This window comes from Orbicella franksi, chromosome 10 (genome assembly GCF_964199315.1).
Source record: "Orbicella franksi chromosome 10, jaOrbFran1.1, whole genome shotgun sequence".
Lineage (NCBI taxonomy): Eukaryota > Metazoa > Cnidaria > Anthozoa > Scleractinia > Merulinidae > Orbicella > Orbicella franksi.
The window spans coordinates 3,497,933-3,514,965 of record NC_138154.1 but is presented as its reverse complement, the minus strand read 5'-3'; the positions used below and the strand labels follow the sequence as shown (position 1 = coordinate 3,514,965).

General features: G+C 38.5%; 2 protein-coding genes across 2 annotated transcripts; one reads left to right on the top strand and one right to left on the bottom strand.

Annotated features, from left to right (window-relative positions):
- The first annotated feature begins 81 nt into the window (after positions 1-81).
- LOC145499346 (uncharacterized) lies at positions 82-8,784 on the top strand. Its single transcript, XM_081478854.1, has 7 exons — positions 82-479; positions 3,515-3,910; positions 4,962-5,089; positions 6,285-6,429; positions 6,744-6,854; positions 7,497-7,617; positions 7,977-8,784. The coding sequence occupies exons 1-7, from the start codon at positions 401-403 to the stop codon at positions 8,215-8,217; spliced, it is 1,221 nt and encodes a 406-aa protein (XP_081334980.1). The 5' UTR covers positions 82-400; the 3' UTR covers positions 8,218-8,784.
- Positions 8,785-9,376: 592 nt separating this feature from the next.
- LOC145499343 (U4/U6 small nuclear ribonucleoprotein Prp3-like) lies at positions 9,377-16,997 on the bottom strand. The gene is made up of 10 exons (XM_081478851.1): positions 16,425-16,997; positions 15,246-15,362; positions 14,224-14,495; positions 13,714-13,801; positions 13,164-13,410; positions 12,326-12,469; positions 11,795-11,894; positions 10,877-11,061; positions 10,107-10,288; positions 9,377-9,937 (listed from the first exon to the last, which is right to left on the bottom strand). Exons 1-10 carry the CDS (start codon positions 16,995-16,997, stop codon positions 9,788-9,790), a joined length of 2,058 nt encoding a protein of 685 aa, XP_081334977.1. The 3' UTR covers positions 9,377-9,787.
- Positions 16,998-17,033: the final 36 nt, after the last annotated feature.

Below are 17,033 nucleotides of genomic sequence, written 5' to 3'. Positions count from 1 at the left end.
TGCATTCCGGTTTACATTCCCACCATCAAAAGATTTCATTATTACTGTGTGACAAATCAGGTCGGCACACACCAAGACGCATGTTGAAAGCCCAGTACTCATGCTGGTGCGCACACGGTGCGACACAGGTCATTTTGCCCCTGCTTATTCAAACCAGTTGAATTTCATGCAACATGATCCGGGGACAACATTTTGCCTCCGCAAAAGCGACGATGTCACACGCGGAACATGTCCCCGCATCATGTCCCTTAGTGGGCGCCAGCCTTTCACCTGACATCTCGAGACAAAGTTATGACCACGTGCGACTTTTGACAGTCTGAAAAATATTGACATTTTGTATTCATTGTTGGCAGAAAATTTACATATAACTAATTTCCGTGTGATTTGTACGCACACGGTCATGGCAAATCTAAGTCTCTACTATCATATAGTGTATCTTATCGGAATTATTTTCTTTTCGTTACCATTGAGAATTTCAGGTAAGTTGCTGGTTTATCAATGTTTTGATTCATTTGAATAGTAAGACACGCCATTCTTTATATCTATAAATATAAAAATTGATATTTTCTACTCGGTCGTTTTAGCTCTGAGATTCTAAGCATTGTTGTGATGAAAGATCATAGCAAACGATCTGTGTTGCTTGAGAAGCTGTTCCCTTCCTTTGAAGCAGCTTACAGTATAAGCGATGTTCTTTTCACCGGGTTAAAGCGCACGCCATTTGCATGTGTTTGATTCTTTTATGGGATTATGTCCCTCTCTTTTATCGTTAACACATTTTAATTCAGACGGAGATCGTTTCCTTCGAAAGCAAATGAACAATGTAGTAAAATGAGTAGCTTTCCTTCAAAAGGAATTCATAAAAGTTTCATTAAAAAAGAATAGCAACCTGTGATTAACCCCGTTTAAGAGCCTAACCTTCGAAAGTGTCCGAAATTTACATACTCGAGCGACTAATTCACTAATAAACAGTTGCCCCTTTTTTCTCCAGATTAAACTCTGTTCGTTGATTTAAAATTTCTCCCGAAGAATGGATATGTAGCGAAAACGATCCTTGCTTTTGCTTTTAATCACCTGTGGAAGCCGATCGTACATGCAACAGAAATTTGAAGAGTCGAAGTTTTAGGCTCCCACTGATTTTTGTTCGTAACAATACGACATGAACATCAGGATATTGCGTCAGCCGGTCTGTACATTGAAAACAAAAAAAGTTAAAACTACAGCTAGCGCTCTGACGTTGATTTCTTTTCTTTTACGATGTAAGTATTCCTTTTTAGGGTTTTACAGTACGCTAGAGTATAGTGTTTGTTTCGCCGGTGAAGAGGGACGATAAGATTAAAACAGTTCACCAAGGAAACGCGTTCTTGTTTAAACATAGCTGCATTCTTCCGTCTGCGAAGATTCTCATCCATCAAATCATGGGACTTAAACTGAGGTTTGTGCCATGGATAAGACAGAACTCGTTGGTTGAGAACCCGGAGGTCCCAAGAGAATCTTAGTGTTAACCCTCTAAACTTCGTTACAAGATAAGAATTTCAGTTCAAAACGACATGTAATAATTTCCTGAAGTTTGCTTTTTTAGAAATTCATTATTTTCAAATTAGAACCTTTAAATTGAAACCGAAAATATTTTTAACCTATTGTAAGAATGAAACCATAACTTCCAATCTTTCAGTCTAACGAAATAACTGAAACACCTTTTTTAGTATAATAATAATGATGTATTGAAAAGTGCTATTTCCTTTCTTTCTAATTATAGTCTCTTCAAACAAAAAAAAAAGAAAGAAAACATAACCAAACTTTTTCTTTTCTCCATATTTCATTAACTTCGTCACTTTACAGTTTGGGTCCCACGTAAAATAGAATCATTTCCATTTAGAATTATTTACAGCGTTTTGCGTGACTGCCTCAAGGCGTGAGGGTTCTCTAACAGGTCTTATTTTGACATTGATTGTTTCGCTGAGACACGCAAACAGCAGGTGCACTTCACGCTGATTTATTTACTGTTTCTTGTGCTGAGAAAATTAATTTTCAAACTGTGTGGCTATAATATGTTCGTTTGCAAACAATTATTTGCGCCCACGTGGGATCGGGTGACATTGATTAGAAAACTGCTCAAATTTGATAATTCTACTCGTGTGCGACTAAACTGTTCTTGAATACTTGTTGGCAAGACCATGTATGCACTGGTCCAGGTCACTCATGTCTAGTTTCAGCGTTGAACAGAGCATGTAAATAATTTCATCTATCATAAGCCGGTGACTAATATTGGAAAACTTTCAATACACAGACCAACTACAATCTACAGGGACGGTGGAGCCGGGGGGGGGGGGCTTAGGGGACTACAGCCCCCCCCCCACCCGATTTCAAGCAAAAAATACATGAAGTGATTTTACAAATATTTCCAGACCCCCTACAAGTAAACGCCTCTGTCGCTCGCTTGGAAGCCCCCTCCCCTCCCTCCCCCCCACCCCTCACTCCCCAATTCAAAATTCGCTCTGCCATCCCTGATCTGAAAACAGAGGTTTAACTCTGAAACCGCAAAATATTTCCGTCCACACTACGCCGAAGAAATTTGAAAACGCAACAATCACCGGCGGTCATTTTGGCTTTGTGTTTGAAGGAAACTCGGACAGGGGAACCAGATGGTTATCGTAATGTCACTGTTTTCGAAAAGCTCAGTTTTCAAAATGTCTTCGTCCACATTAAGACGAGATCCGATAGAAAATCGAGCAATTTCAGGTTTTAGTGGACAAAAATCTGGCACCAGAATAATTTTAAGTATTTTACAGCCATTTTTACATTTTCTTAAAGGTAAATACATATATAATTGCCTGAAGTAACACCGAAAACAATTTCCCATGGGAACGAGAGAAAATGAATTTCAAAGTTCAGAGAACTTGCGCAAACACAGGCAAAATTTCATCATCAGTTTTATCTCACCAGTACTTTCAAGTGTTTCATACGAAGTTCAACATTCGCTTTCGACGTTTGGTGTTGTTAGAAATTTTTTTTTTTTTTGAGACGATATTTGAAACAGTCGTACAGAAGTTTGCAATGCGATGTAAATAATCTTGGTACTAGGTTTCTGGTAGATTCCGTCTTAATACACAAAGCCGGTTTTTTTTTGCAATTCTTGCGGTTTGAAGAGAGTTGTAGAAAACCTCCGTTCTCGTGATGGATAAGTGTGGACGGAAGGCCTAACCAGAGAAATAAAGCTGCATTTTTAAAATCCTCCGTCGTAATGTCGACGGGACATGAGACCCTATTGAGCATTGTGGCCGAAGAGTATTAACAGGAGCCGCTCCTGGTATTAAACAATTTATCAGTTTTACGATGTCCTGTGTTTTATAGATCAGCCACTGGGTCATACTAAATCAGTTTCCACTCTTAGCTCTCGGTTTTTATCGCGGTCATAAATTGTCTCCGTTCTTCAGTTTGCCCGTCTGCCAAATTTCACCCGATACACACATTAGACTCACGATAGAATCATTCGTTTTGTCTGACTTGCTTCCAGGAAACATTCAGCCACCGGCTGGCGTCACTATCAAAGCCATAAACGGTTCAGATTTTGTCATTATATCATGGAATTATCAGGCAGACGTTCCATTATACAGAATATTCTTCAGAAGCTTCAAATCCACGCCTGGGAACTCGAGTATCTCGCCACATGAAGTTGGCCCCATGTCCGTCTACTGCCTACCAGATAACAGTACGTGTAGCTATTGTGTATCAAATATCAATAGAAGAGTTTCATGCAACAAACTCAACAGCAAATATCAGGCTCCACTGCTACAAAGTGAACTGGGCTTTGAGCAACTTGTAAGTGTCAAAGTTGAACCTTGTAGCGACTACTTTCCGGAAACTTGCGAGAGTCAAAGTAGGTGGAAGAATTACACCATACCGCCAGGAGGTAAGGTCAGTTTGCTCCTTCCTTCTAAAAGCGCTCAGATACAAAATTGGGAAACGAATTAAAATTAAACAAAGCCACTGATGCATGAGCTATTCGATATATCATATAAATGATCCTGTATCGAAACTAATCATAAAAATTACAATTTCCTCGATTGTGATTGGTTTTTTAAAAAACTCCTATTTTCCACTAATTCACTTGCCAACTTGTCATCGGACAGTTTGTCATCCGGGAGAGTTCAATAAGCCAATCACGTTCAACGTTGCAGTTTAAATCAACCAATCACATTCAAAGTTGTAGTTTAAATCAACCAATCTCAATTGCAGAACAACATTAAACAATTTACCCCTCTTTTGTCAGTCTTTTAATGCAAATTTTCCCTTTTTTTCATAACTTGGTTATTCTTCTTTTCTCGGAAATTGCAATTTTTATGATTAATTGATAATAAGACTTCGTGTCGTCCAATTCGGTCTGTAATCATACTCGTGATAAACAAATCGGACTCCAGCTGCGTGGTCGTCCGATTTTGTTATCGTTCGTATGATTACAGACCGAATTGGACTCCACTCAATCCAATAACTTTCACTTATAGCAAGTACAAGTAAATCACAGACGAGGCAACATGGCCGAAAAATTGGCCAGTCATCAGTCATTGTAATAGTTCCTTATTTTCAGTCTATTATTACCTTTTTGGGGGGGGAGGGCGTTTTTTTTTTTCCCTCAGAAATCTGTTGCTGTAATTTTCCGTGAATAATAAAGTAATTAAAGCCGAAAATAAACGACTAAATCAGTAGCATGGCTAATTAATCAAACCCATAGCAGGAGTTAGTCATAACAATATCCATTAAAAAGGTAGAGATATGGACACTCGTCAAGGTAAATAGAAAATAGGAAAAAAATTCTGAGGACAATGAAAAATAGAAGAAAATTTCACGAAATAATAAATAACGAGACTTATAACAAAGCTACTTCAGTCGGTCAAGCTTGCCGTTTCTTTGCTTTAAGTGTTCAAATGCACAGCTTACCGAAAAATGCTAATTTTTTATTTCAGTGCCCAGTCCAGTGAGAAATGTAAGCGGTCGGCCATTATCATCCAAAACAGCGGAGGTCACGTGGTTGCCGCCCAATCAGACGCGAGGAACAATTGTGCTGTACTCTGTGTTCTACAAAATAGCTAATGTACGGTGATTGAAGTGATACTCAAGGTGGCCGAACACAGTTTTCGCGCGCGCTTTTGCTGATGCAATTCAGCGCGTGCACAAGGATTGCAAAAAACAAACATGCCGTCAATGGAGCGATCATTTTATTTACTCAACACCCGTAGTATCTATGCTATTTTTCTCTATAATTGAACGCAGTGTATTGATGGCTTTAGTCTTTTATCGCAAATATATGTTAGAAAAGGTAAAGATGCAAAGAACTCGGCAATTCTCAGCTTTTTCTTTGTTACCGAAAGAACCCAGTTAAATGCAGCGCATGCGTAGTAAGTCAAAAAATTGCGATTGAATGAAAATTTGCACTCTCGGAAATACGCCTATTTCTCGAGAACCACTCATTAGAATTTCACGAAATTTGGCACGAAAATACTTTAGGAAATAAGTAACTGGAGTATCGAAAATAATTGAACTTTAACAAAGGAGACTCTAGATATTCCAGTAAACCTTCAACAAAGGATAATTAAAGATCTCTCTGTTAAATTATTAGCAAATTGGTGTTAACTTGTGAGAATCGTTACAAGCTTGTTGCATGCAAATTATAAAGAAAATCTAATGACTAGATTTTCTACAAACAAACAAAACCGATTTTAAAGGCCTGTTTATTTTTATTCGTGTTACCATGGCAACGGCGCATACGTCAACTTAACCATCAAAAAGCTTAAGTTTGTGTTGTTAACTTGCTTACTGCCAGTTTTGGCGACCGAGAGATCAAGGGTTTTAGAGAAAAAGGTGAATGAAACACAGGTATCAAAAACTGTGTTCAGCCACCTTAACTTACGGTGCTGATAATTCTTCATATAATTTTTGAGCATTAAAATACTGCCTAGGCTTGTCCGAGTTTCGTTCACCACACTCTGCCCCACGGGCCACGGGATTAACTTGAGGCTGAAGTCTTGTGAAGAACATACTCACATCGTGACATGCTTCGGCACGATATCACTTGAAGAGTGTGTGAATTATGGTTAACCCGCGCAGAACAAACGCAAGTAACATAATATGTACGCCAATCTTATGTTAACCAACGACCTAACCAGAGAAAACAAGCGCAAGAGCTCACGTGTTTTTGTTGCTGTTGTCTTTGCTGCTTTCCTTAAAAATTGAAGGATTCTTACATAAGAAACTTATCTGTTATTTTATGCTCCTTTCCGTTTTATCAGAGTAGACAAAGAGGCCAAGTATTTAGGTATGGCCCAAGAGGAATTCTCACAGGTTTGACTGCAAACACAAAGTACAAGATTTGGATGACAGCGTCGACGGCTGACAAGGAAGGAGAAAGATCTAATGTCATCACAGTTCAAACATGTAAGAGACTAGAGAATACTCCAGCTTACAGAGCCTTTTGCAAACAAGAGTTATTAAAACGACTTCTTGGTCCTAAAACATACTCACACCATTTTCCATACTCAGCAGTCTTTGTAGAGACATTTCCAAAGAAAAGAGCTGTTATTCGGACACAAAAGCATCTTATCTAAGAAGTGAAGTTTACTGATCAATAGATTTTCTTGCTAAATATTATGTTAATCACTGAAAACAATTAAAGATCTGTTGAGTACATTATCAAGTATAGATATTTTACTTCAGTATGCAAACTGTTGAATTGGTTGATTTTCTCTCAGATGAGGATGAGTGTGTTTCCGGGCCCTGTCAACACGATCGTAAATGCCACGTGGATGGAACCTCTTACAAGTGTGAATGCTCAGAGGCCTGGGAAGGAAGAACCTGCAGCAGTAAGTGTTACTATGGAGATAGCCAACATGCATAGCTTGGTACACGATCTTGTAGCATTTCCTTCACAGCTGTAATGAAAACCTGTTCTGTATATAAACAATAACTTAAGTTTGGCGTGAAAATATGCTGGGATATTTGTCTGTTCCGTGAAGGGAACAGTTTTCCGAGAGCAGAAAACTGTTCCCTTCTCGGAACAGACAAACACTCCAGTATATTTTCGCGCCAGTAATGTGTTTATTGTCCTTGAAATATTTTTCGCAACACGCGCAGATTTGAAAATCGGGGAATATCACTCGGATATTCCCCGGTTTTAGAAATGAAGTCGTTTTCAACAGATGTATAAACAATCTGATTGGTTTTGAACAAATATAAAAGGTTGTTACTGTCAAGATAGACAATGTGAATCGTTCTGTGATCAAAGTAATCAAACTACAGATTTCTAAAGAGAGGTCCAAGTGCAGACGAACCCAGACTGTAATAATTTAGGGCAGTAGTTGTCTGTGATATCGGTGCGTAAAAACACTATGAATGTGTTAACAAACTCACCCTTTTCCAGTTGTATATAAAGGAAAATCTCTTCCAACAAATTTGACTCACACTCGTTCAGTTCCAAGTAAATGGTGCTGACTTAAATATTACAGATCCTAAAGGGTTTGCCGCCAAGAAAAGGAAATGTGTCAAGGCGGAAGGAAAGAACAAGCCGTCACTTCACGTTAATGTCACTCTGGAATCTTGTGCTGCGAAGTGTAGAGAAAGCTCAAGGTAAATATGTAGGTAATCGTATGAATGCGATTGCAATAAGGATTCACACTATAAGTGATATTATGAAGTTCTCTCAAAATTGCACCAGCCTTTAGGCAAATATCACTGGTATTCATACGATTACTGAATCTCTAATGAAAATTAAACGTTAACGTACAACCGACATATCCGACATTTAAGTTTTTGATAGTATACTTTTGCCTACAAGCTGTTTTTTTTTTTTTTTTTTTTTAAATCTTACATCTGCCGTGCTCGGTTTCTCTAGACATCTATTGTAGTCCAGTCATTTGAGCACGGCTAACGTTTCTTGCAAAGCTTTACTTTACAGATTCACAGTTAACTTTCTATTTAATCTGCAGCTGTAAATCGTTGGAGTATGGACTTGGTTATAGCAGCGGTGGTAGATTTGTAAATACTCTTTATAAACAAGGTCTTGGTCAGTGCAAGCTTCGAGCTGTGGACGCGACAACAAACGAGCTGAGGTCTTGTTACTATGACTACTACGAGAAGAAACCTCCTGTGTCTGCGGGTTCGCGAGGACATTTATCAAATATGGCGCTATTCACAGTGTTGGTTCTTGTGACTCTCATACAATGGTAGACGCCGCAAATTTTAAACTGGTCTATATTATAAAATGATTGTAGGGATCATTTTTAAAGACAACATGAAATATTTTTATTCTTTTATGCTCAGATTTATGTTGCAGACTGAGCACTTGGGGTCGTTTAAGAAAAAAATATCCCAGAAGGGATTATTGAACTCTTTCGCTGGTTACGAAAGACACTATATGAAGAATCAAAGCAAAAGGAAATATTGCTCTTTTGTCAGATTAGGTCATATGTTATCTTATGTCAGCTTTACTGTAAAAAGTACTTGGATCGGCTATTGAATTTTGTAGATTGAGTTGTATACATGTAAATTTTTACGCTTTGACGCGGTAAAGACATTTGTTTATTCTGCATTTGAGATAAATGTAAAATATTTGCTACTTAAAATAAATTATTCAATGGGAGAAGATGGAAGTGGATGAATGCTTCCTTAAAACCAAACTCAGTAAACACATAAAGAAGCTACGTCACTGCTTGTGCATCTCGATAAGTTTTGCCTAATTTGTTCAAGCATAGGTCAACTATGGTTCAAGTTATTCGTCGTTTGTAATTTATGTCAATCGTCTCCACCCTTTTTCCTTTATGGTGTATTGTTTCCTCTTTGGTGTTTTTCTATCTTAGTAAACAATTATTTTCAGGTTCCTTCGATTTTAAGGTAATTTTGTACGTGGCCAAAATAACTCAAAATACTGTGACTGACTCACACGATCACAGATTTCGCTCTTATTTTTATCACATCACCTCCCTCTTGGAGATCTGGGCACTACTGTCTTGCACACTGCAGGCACGGAGGCTTGGTAACACAGCTAATTATTTCGTCGAGGCTCATAAATTGAGAATGATCGGCTACAATGGCACATATCTCGGACACCTTCCGTGTCGCCAATTATCTCTAACTATGGAGTATACCTGAGTACGTGGGCACTTAAGATTCAGTGCTTTCTCAAGTAGGGAATGGAGCAGAAAACAAGAAATTCCCTGATCATTTGGGATTCCCCCGATATACGGAAATTAAGTCCTTGGGATTAACGGTTGCAAACCAAAGTAAAAAGAAAAGCAAAAACTGAACATTACCAGAATTTAACACGCTAACCCAAAGAAACTGGAATTAAAATATGGTGAAAACACCAGAGATAATTTCAAAATAGTCTTAATTTAAAACACAACTCAGGTACGTAAGACAGTCTATATTTAAACTATTCGTGAAAGACAATCGACAGTTCAAACAAAGTACGTTTATCAGTCAATACTTCTTCTCTGTGATTGTCTAGGCGCGCGTTTTTCTTGTTTTGTGTTGTCATAGAAACTGCTCACGACAGCGCAGTGAAGTATTCTCATGGCGGCATGTTTTCGTCAGTGTCAAATGTCGAAGCCCCGTGAGAGCTCACACTGGTTTCGGACAGTTTCTTCGTACATTTGTCAAAAACTGTACTTGATATTTGACCTTCCTGACTGCGACAAGTTTCCTGGATGTGTGTGACGAGTTCTTTTGACTTCACTCGACTACATTTGCACTTGCAAGCCACAACAACAAAACAAAGGAAACAAAACAAAAAGAGAATTTAATCATCGGCATTTTCTAGGAGTGATTCACTGAGCGCCAAATCCCAGTAGTGTTCTACGCCGTATTTTTTAAGGTGATCTCTCGCCATGGATTGCATCGGACATAGCTTGAATTTCCAGTCGCTAAAGTTCCTCTGTTGGTTGGTACCCTATACAACAAAAAAGAGAAAAAAAGAATCAATATTAATGTACCTCTTTTACGATGCCGCGCTTTTCAATTTTTTTTTTTCATTCAAACAAACAAACAAACAAGCCTCACAACTTGATCAGTATAGAAGTCGGGTAGTACTCAAAAAAACAAAAGATTTGTACTCTCACCTCCCAGACAAGCACGCAAGGAGCAGTCTTCTTGTTGGCTGCTTCCTCGTCGTTATCATCATCAGAATCTTTCTCGTCTTCCCATTTGATTCGATGCAGCATTAGCCGTTTGAATTTCTTCACAGCTTTTGGACCTCCCTCCACAACGACAATATTCACATCCTTGTAGAGGACAGCACAACCTGTGAGTAAAACAACTTAAAGTCAAATTCCCCGTTGGTGGAAAATAAAGGTTCGCCCTAGGGAGGGCAAGGTAAAGTTTCTCGTCATGTTGAAGCGCTCATACTATCCCAACTACTAGTGGAGAGATGACGATCTTTTCAGTTATCTGCAAATAAACTGAACCCGTGCTTGTTGTCGGCCAGGTACCTTGCCAAGCTATAAAATTAACGCGAAAACGGCATTGTCTTTGAAAATATGACAAACAGCTCACTGAAATGTCAGAGAATAAAGAGAGTAAACAATGAAGTATGCTACTGTTGAAATTCACTAAATGTTCGGGGGAACTAAATGGTACTGAGTAACCAAAGTGATCCAGTGTTTGTAATGTGTTTGCTGAAAACAGACTCGATTTCACGCTTTTTTGTGTGTGTGCGTTTGGTCTCGACTAGTTTTATTGTCCACTTCTTAACTACAAGTCTTCTTCTAAACCCTCACTGTCGGTCATGGGAAACAAATTTTCTTATTATTTGACAGAAAACAAGACCCTCGACACAGTCACATAGATATCACCCGTCTAAACGTCATCACAATTAAGTTGAGTTGCATACCTGTTAAGTAGAGTTGCTGTGCATTGATATCGACTTTGTATTTTCTTTGAGGGTTTTTAAGCTCTGTGACTCTGAACACTGCCACGTGTACGCCAAGTGAAGTGTCCTCCTTTAGTTTACGAATAGTTTTCTCGCGCCGTGCTTCAGGAGTAAGTTTCCTAGCGGCATTAGCAGCTTCATGAGCTCTGCAAGAAATAATATACTTTAGATATAGATTACATATAATGTATAGTTACTACGATATAACCTTACCTAAGAAACAGGGAACAATTTCTGTGTTTTTATCGAGTTATAGAGACACACGTGGAAGTTTGGAAGAACGAGAAATGCTGTGGGAATATGAGCATTAGCCGAGTGCTCTCAATCTTTCACCAGTATTGCCGTAACCCGATAGAAACACCGAGAAAATATTTGAAAATAGTGGAAGAAATTTAAGAAAGGGAAGCCACGTTTATATAGCTGTATAAACACGACTTTTAGTGTATGCTTTCTCACAGAACTGAGCAGCAGAAGTATTTTGCGGTATTTCTTAAATTAAATTCAAGATTGTCAGTTATCTGTTGTAAGTACAATCCTCCATGCGTGAGACAAGTACCCAATTACCACTATCACAAACAACTTGACCACATAATTATGGCTTCACATAGACTAGTTTTACACCTGAGGAAAGTTTCAGTACCAGATTGATTTTGCTGTTTTACTTTAACTGGACGAATCTGAAAAAAAACAAAACAAAACAAAACTCCCCAATTTGGTCGTGTCTTGAATCGAATTTAAAGTGGGAACTTTGAATCTGAAAACTGATGATGTAAATAATTGTCTTTCGAATCCAGATATTTTCCGCCCGCGATCTTTAGATTTTGGCATTCATTAGCCCATATCAGGAACCTCTCTGATATTTGTCACCATTGTACTCACTTTTGTCTTTGTGCCATCTGTGCTCGCACATGAGCTTCAACCTTAGTCGGATCTTGAACTGCTTCGTTACCCAGAACTCTCATCAAGTTGGAGATTTTAACTAAAACACGGCAGACATAAATTAAAAACAAGTATTTAACACACACCAAAGATTCCCAGAAAAAGTTTGAAGTTACGAATAAGGGAAACTGAGAAACAGGAGTTGGGTTTTCTTCTATATCGCTAAACCTAGAGATAAGAGCACAGAGAAGATAATATATCTATCTTTTCAGTTCAGGATTACACGCTGTATCCCACAAGAAAATGTTGTTCTTTAAGCCATATAAGAAACATTCCATTAACTTACGCTTCTTCAGTCAAGATGGCTCGATGTCGGCTGGATTTCTTGTTTGTAGCATGTTTGCAAACTTTGGCTATGTCTTGATTGCTAAGCACACACACACAAGAAAACCCTGACCAATATTCATCAATCTTGACTGAAGAAGCTTGGTCAACACCCACATGTACAATGATGATACATGTTTCTCTCACCTTTAGGTGGTGGTGGAGGTTCAAGGCCAAGCCTTATTTTCTCTTGTTTTTCTTTTTCTACCTCTCGTCTTCTCTGTGTGCGAATCTTTTTTCTTTCCTTCTTTGTTAACATGATGGGTGCTATTGGAGCTTCCTTGGGTTCAGCTGAACAAACAAATAAAATTTGTTATTTGAATATTGATCATGTTTCAAATATGATGAATGTGTTTATGTAACTTAATTGTAAACATGTTTATTCCAGATTTACAATCCAACTTCAATCCACATTGCAGGCATTTACTCACTTTTCAGCGTAGCCTTGTTGAAAAAAAAAAAAAAGTCATACGGTTTTGCACAAATGTAACAAAATCAAAATAACTAACAAATTGGCTCACACTTTGTTTTCATCCATGAATGCAAATCCCCACCAAAACAAGTGGGATAGGATGATGAAAACTACTATGTTAGCAACAGCAGTAATAGAAACATTTCTATCCTATTCCTATGGGATGTCAATCTTTAATCTTCAATTTGCCTACATACAGCACAAGGTAACCTGGCAGTACAGTTCACTTGAAGCTATTTCTTTTTACATTTTATTGCCAAAGGAAACACAGGACTGTTTAAGCAAAATGTCAGCTACAGTACAAGCTTTGCAGCATAGCACGGCACAATATATTGTACATGTAGGAACCATCAACAACTTCATGAGCAGGGGAGGGAAGAATCTTCTATTTTAAATCTAATCTAGGCATGTGTTACAGGATAGGCTTTTAAAGACATATATGGTCTTTCATATATTCATTTGCAGGATAGGACTTAGTCCACTGTTGATTGTGCTTTGCATTTCATGTGTTACCTGCAGGATGTTTCTGTATAGGATGTTCCACCAGTGCCGTCACACCACCAATACTGTCCTCCATAATATCAGCCTCTACACTAATGTACTTTCCACCAGGTAAGATATTAGCATCCCACCATTCGACATCTGGGACAATATCTTCTTGGGCTTCTTTCGGTGTGATCAGTGCAAGTTTGGTTGCTGATGAAATACCTGTTTTCTTTGCTGCTGCTGCAATCTCTTTTTGAAGTTTGTCCAACTGTGTCTGTTCATCAAGAAAATGAAATTATTTCTTATACCTGTGTTAGACTGGATTCAAGAATTCATTGCAACAGAGATTATGGCCCAGTCCTTTGAGTGGTTTTAGTGGAAGCAGGAAACCTTAAATAATGGTCATCATCTCAAACATTTTTTTTTAAATGTTGAAATGGCAGCAGATTGTTTAATGTTCAGTTAATATATTTATACCTTGACCAGTTGCAACAACAAAACTCTATATAAAGCATTCCAGTAATATAGCTGGCTATATAACACATTGATTTATGAAACCATTCAATATGTACTGTACCTTAGCTCTTATTCTCTGAGCTATTTGTTGAAACTTTCCCTTTTCATGGAACTTAAATCCCCGCTTGCTTCGTTGTGCTGCTTTTATACTAAGAAAAGACAAAAAAGATTGAATAAACTTTGGTAAACTTCCCACAGTAAGCTCTGGGGTTATTTTCGCTTGAGAGCATTTTTTTGGGAGCAGAAAGTTTGTACTTCAGAAATGGTTCGGTTTCAATTATTAAGGTATAGGTATGTGTAGGTACATGGTGAGATGAGACTCCTGAGAAATATGGACATAAAGTATAAAACAAACTATAAGTCATCACATGAGCATCAAAAGTCTTTGGCCATGTTGTAACCATGTGAAACTACATTAAAAAAGAGATAATCAGAAAAAAAACAATAATTTATTAGAGCTGATTGTGAATATGAGCCTAACAGAATGCAGCGAGCATGTTTCCATGAGGCACTTCTCTCAAGTACACAGACGATGTTTGTTCAAAGAAAGCAGTACTCATTAGAATCTCACCCCACTCTGGGATCAAAATATCTGCTTTCATTCAAATCTTCTGGAGGTTTTTCAATCTTGAACTGCTCTGCTTTCTTAGCACGGATATTGGCCTTCAGTGTTGGCATTCTACTCGTCAGCTGAATGGCTCTTCCTGCAGCATCCACAGTCCGGCCAGACTCATCCAAGATCAAGGCGCGTGGATGAGAGCCGTCCTCTTTGATGGCACTCACTGAAATTAAACCTGACTTGATCAGGTTTGCTCCAGTGCTGGTAAGTCCTGATGAAGAGAACTAAAGGATTTTACAGAAATTAAACAAGACTGAAACATACCCAAGGGCTACTCTAGAAATGTTGTTGGCTGATATATAAATGAAGTTGAAAAATGTTTATCCTACTTTGATTGATAAATCACTCTCGGCAAATGTGGGTTTGTCATGAAGATTTAGCTGAGTAGATATTGAGTCAGCAAGTTGTTGATCACACCAAAATATGGAAATGGGCTACTAAATCCTCTATCTTGGTCATCGATCATTAATGGTGCAGTCTTGCAATTACTGTAAACTCTTTGAAAAGGTCCTGTTGGGGGTGAAGGGTATCGGAGCTTGAAAAATACTTGGATTTTAGCTTGTCTTTTAGCCAAGCAGCTCTCAAATTTTGCTTGCCCTGGCAAGTCTTAGTTTACTTTGTTTTGTTTAGTTGGCAGACAACTAACCCAGGCCCTTGTCCGCCAGGCAAGTGAGAATGAAAAGTTACTTGCTCAGAAGGAAAATCTACTCGTCCCAGACAACTGCATGGCACTTTTCTGGAGCCCTGGGGCTGTATGCATATTCCGTCTGAATTTCAAACCTTTTCCCCTCACATTTTTAGAAGGATTGAACATCCCTTTTGTAATTTCAACACAACTCATCAGTCACCATCATTTTATTGGTCTCTGTGCTGGTGCAAATGCTGGAACATAAATGTGTGGCCTCCCCAGCTCTATAGGTTTGTCATTGATTGAAAAATATTGTACACATGCATTACAAAAATACCGTTCTTACCAGGTTTGGTTTGTTTGCCAGCTGAGCTTGGATCTTGGCCTGAAGTTCTGCGGCTCTTTTGGCTTTTTCTATCGCTTCATTCATCAATTCCTGCTGTTGCTGTATACTAGGAACACTCTGGACAACAATGGGAAAAAAGTTTGATATCTACTTGTTAAAAAAGGATGGCAAAACATAAGAAGTCTTTTGTTTCTAGGATTGCCTACCAAATTCCAACCCCTTGTTCTAGAATGGGTAGGAGGAATCTTGTTGGCAGCCATTATTTTGGTTACCATGTAACGCTTCTCCACACTGAAGACTGCTTACACCTTTATTGCATTCCTTTGTTATTCCTAGGGTTATATAGACCATAGCCTCCATTTGGGGTGAAATATATAAACAATGACCTCCATTTAGGGTGAAAATATGCTAGGATATTTGTCCACAGCAATTATCTGTTTTGAGAAGAGGACAGTTTTCCAAGAGCATAACTTGAGGGAAACTCTGAGCTTTGAGGAACAGATAATGTCTAAGGACAAATATCCGAGCATATTTTTGAGCGAAATGGAGAATATTGTGTTTCTTATGCTTCAAATTTTTTTCACAACATGCGCAGTTTGGAAAATTGGGGAATATCACTGGGATATTCCCCAGTTTTAGCTGATGTGTTTAGTGATGTGTTTAGACCAATCGTGCGAGAACGAAAATATTTCATGGATTATAAGCTTGGATATTTGTCTATGGACATGATCTAATATGAGAAGTGAACAGTTTTCTGAGAGTGTAAAGCTGTGAGCTTTGAGGGATAGATAAAGTCCAAGAACAAATATCCCAGCATATTTCCCTGCCAAATGGAGGTTATTGTGTTTATTATCCTTCAAATATTCCTCAAACTCACAAAATTTTGAAAACTGGGGAATGTCATTCTGTCATTCCCTACTTCTAGCTGGGACATATTCAGTTAGGTGTTGTGTTTAACCCAATCGGACAAATATAATCAGATGGGATTTTACCGTTGCAAAATACGTAATGGTATTAACAGCAGTATGTGCTATATATTTTTTTATAAGGTTCACTAAAAGGCACTTGATTTTACCCACAGACCCACCTGATCGTCCATATTACACTTTGGTATTAACTTGTTTTTACAGGTTTCAATAGCAGCAGGGGTTTTCACATAGTATTATTCATTTGTTTTACCTGGAAGGGGATTGACTGTGGTGTGGCAGCTTGTACTGGAGGAGCAGCCGCCGGCTGTACTTGCCGTATAACATTCAGCTGTTTCTTCCGTTCTTCAATTTGTTTCTTCATACTTGCCACCATTTCGCTGATCTGAGTGCTGCTCAGTGGAGTAGGCCTCTCTGTTACCTCGGAAATAGCAGGAGGCAATGGTACATTGTCCTCCTTTAAGGCGTCAAATCGACTCTGTTTTCGTTTGCTTTTCAGACTATCCATGTCTGTCCTGTCATCTCCCGTGTCATCTCCAAACACATCTTCAAGCGTTCGTTTCTTCGCCTGAGAACTTCTTCCAGCGCCCGAGGTCTTGTTGCTTTTTAACTGAGACACTTTGTCGAACAAGTCGTTCACAAACTGAGGGGCTAAATCATCTAGAAGCGACGATAGTTTTTCGCGGGATGAACTTCTATCCAAGTCGTTTTTCACGCAATACAGGGCAGCGTTAACTACGGTTTTCTCGTTAAACCCCAGACGTCGCTTCACAGTTTCTTCTACCCATGGTTTCAGTTCCTCTAACTCTCTTCTGCTGACAGCCATTTCTTTAACTGTGAACTTCAAGACGTTTAAAATCTA